Source organism: Benincasa hispida, chromosome 6 (genome assembly GCF_009727055.1).
Source record: "Benincasa hispida cultivar B227 chromosome 6, ASM972705v1, whole genome shotgun sequence".
Taxonomy (NCBI): Eukaryota; Viridiplantae; Streptophyta; class Magnoliopsida; order Cucurbitales; family Cucurbitaceae; genus Benincasa; species Benincasa hispida.
Window position 1 is genome coordinate 44091482 of NC_052354.1, and position 2340 is coordinate 44093821.

At 44.1% G+C, this 2340-nt stretch overlaps 1 protein-coding gene across 1 annotated transcript; it reads right to left on the reverse strand.

The window, feature by feature from the left end:
* Positions 1–369: 369 nt before the first annotated feature.
* Positions 370–1082, reverse strand: LOC120079255. Its single transcript, XM_039033414.1, has 2 exons — positions 661–1082; positions 370–604 (listed from the first exon to the last, which is right to left on the reverse strand). Exons 1-2 carry the CDS (start codon positions 1080–1082, stop codon positions 370–372), a joined length of 657 nt encoding a protein of 218 aa, XP_038889342.1.
* Positions 1083–2340: the final 1258 nt, after the last annotated feature.

The following is a 2340-nucleotide window of genomic DNA, read 5'->3' on the forward strand; positions in this document are numbered from 1 at the left end:
GAGCGACAACCTCGCTTGTTTGGTAATCATGCACGCTTCGCATAACTTGTTCGGTTGAGTCACTGGTGGTTCTCCAACTACCAATTTCTTCTCGCCCATGAGCTTCAAGTCTTGAAAGTTGACATGGCCAAATCTCGCGTGCCACAACCATGCTGGATCTTCTAGGCTTGTCAGAAGGCAGAATTGCTTGAACGTCTTCAAGGTTATCTTGTATAAGCGATTTTGTGTTCGCTTCACCGACATCAAGAGCTTCCCGCTCCTGTCAGACACTTTCATGGCATCTCCTGCCATTTGCACCTTGTTCTCATCTTCTATCATTTGCCCGAGGCTTATGATGTTGCTACGTAGCTTTGGAATGTAGTACACCTCCTAGAGAGTCTTCTGATCACCGTTTTTCCACTCGAACACGACCGTTCCTTTTCCCATGATCTGAATGGTTGATCCATCGTCGAACTTCACCCTCCCGGTGACGCTTTCATCCAATTTTTGGAACTTCTCGCAATGGCCAGTCATGTGGTTGCTAGCACCATTATCAAGGTACCAAACGTCATTATTTTCTCCATTCTTGTCGTTGCGATACATCTCCGGCAACAACCGCTCTTTGCTGAGTAGTACGGCATTTTTTTCTGATCACGTCTAGTGTGTGTCCCCTCCTGGGACATGGCCATCATCAAAGTCGGTTCTTCATCGACGACACAAGTTAGATGAGCTTCATCGTCACGACCTTTTCCGCGGCACTCCGATGCATAATGTCCTCTCTTGTTGCAAGTGAAGCACTTTATGTGACTTTTGTCACGAGTGCCATTTTCGGTGTTGCTAGTGCCTCCCGCACTATTTTGACGCTCTTCACCACGACCACGACCATGACTTCGTCCTCGTCCTTGCCATCTTTCGCGATCGCTACCACCAGATCCGCACTCTTTGTTCACTGAATAGTTTTCATCGTTATTCCATTTCTGTCTTGTTTTCCACTCGGCATGGGTAAGTAGAAGTTGTCCATCGGAGTTTTTGTAGTTTCCTTGGAGCCGCGCCATCCGTTCCTCGTACGCCTTCATTCGTCTGATCGCCTCTTCAAACGGCATGGTTTTGAGATCTAGGAATTACTCGATTCCGACGATGACGGGGAAATATTTGTCAGGGACAGAGTCCAGGAGCTTTTTGACCAATGATGAATCCTCAAGTACAACACCGAGGGTGGAGAACTTGCTTGCTAATCCGCTGATTTTTCCCGCGAACTCATCGATTGTCTCGGTCTCCTTCATCCAAAGAACATTAAACTTGCTCTTCAAGGTTTGAACTCACGCCATCTTCACCCGCTCGCTGCCCAAGTACCTCGTCTTAAGACTATCCCATATTTCCTTTGCAGTCTTCTTCTTCGCGATTTGTAGAAGCACGTCTTCCAGGATGCATTGGAGAATGTACGCGCGCGCCTTCTTGTCCTTCTTCACATCCACTTCGGCTCCTCTCGCCGGCTCTGTCGCCTCCCAAACTACTTGGACGTCGAGGATTGCTTCCGCCTTTATTGCCCACACCGTGTAGTTGTGAGGAGTCAACATCGGGTAGAGAATTGACACTCCGCCGTTCTTCTTCGCTTGCTGCGAGACGCTCGACATCTGTCTCTTATACACATCTAGATGTGTATAAGAGACAGGTGCGTGCATATTACATTCGTACCACCTGTTGGTTTAAAAACCAGGGATCTGCACAAAAAAAATCTCACGCACTCTGATATATATTTGAAGAAAACAGACAAAACAAAATATTCTGGAAGCAAAATATATTAGCGAGAGAAAGAAAAGTAATAGAACTCCCTATTTTTATTCAATTGATGGACTTACATTTATAGTCTAATAACAACAAAATAACCACAAACCACTAACATAATGCTTACTAAAAATAGCAACTTGTGGACTTCTTCTTCCACACGATCCGGAAGATTCGTTCTTGAATCATGACCGGATTATTAGCTCACATGTATATGTTAGTACACTCATTCTGAAACCTTATGCTCCGCCAAGGGTGATCAAATAATTATCTGTTTTATTTTTTTAAATTTGGGTTCTACAGGATGTGCCACTTATGACAGAGGATATGCATGAAGAAAGACTCCAAGTTGTGGAGGCCTTCAGATATTCATTTGTTAGTGCTTCTAACAAGATTTCATCTACTATATGTTATGTTTTCCCCCACCTAACTAAAAGATGACATCTTTGTCTACACCATTAGCATGATTGGCATTACTGGCGGGAGTGAACTTCATACTGGAAATGTCCTAAAACTCACAGTTTGTAAATATTGGAAACATATTCGATTTACCAATAAAAGTATTATTGAGTTGTT

Bases quoted from the DNA above. Each gene is read 5' to 3' on its own strand.
- LOC120079255 (XM_039033414.1), bottom strand. From the start codon at position 1,082: ATGCCGTTTGAAGAGGCGATCAGACGAATGAAGGCGTACGAGGAACGG. The intron at 605-660 runs GTCCCAGGAGGG...CGTACTACTCAG, and splicing joins CCGACTTTGATGATGGCCAT to CAAAGAGCGGTTGTTGCCGG.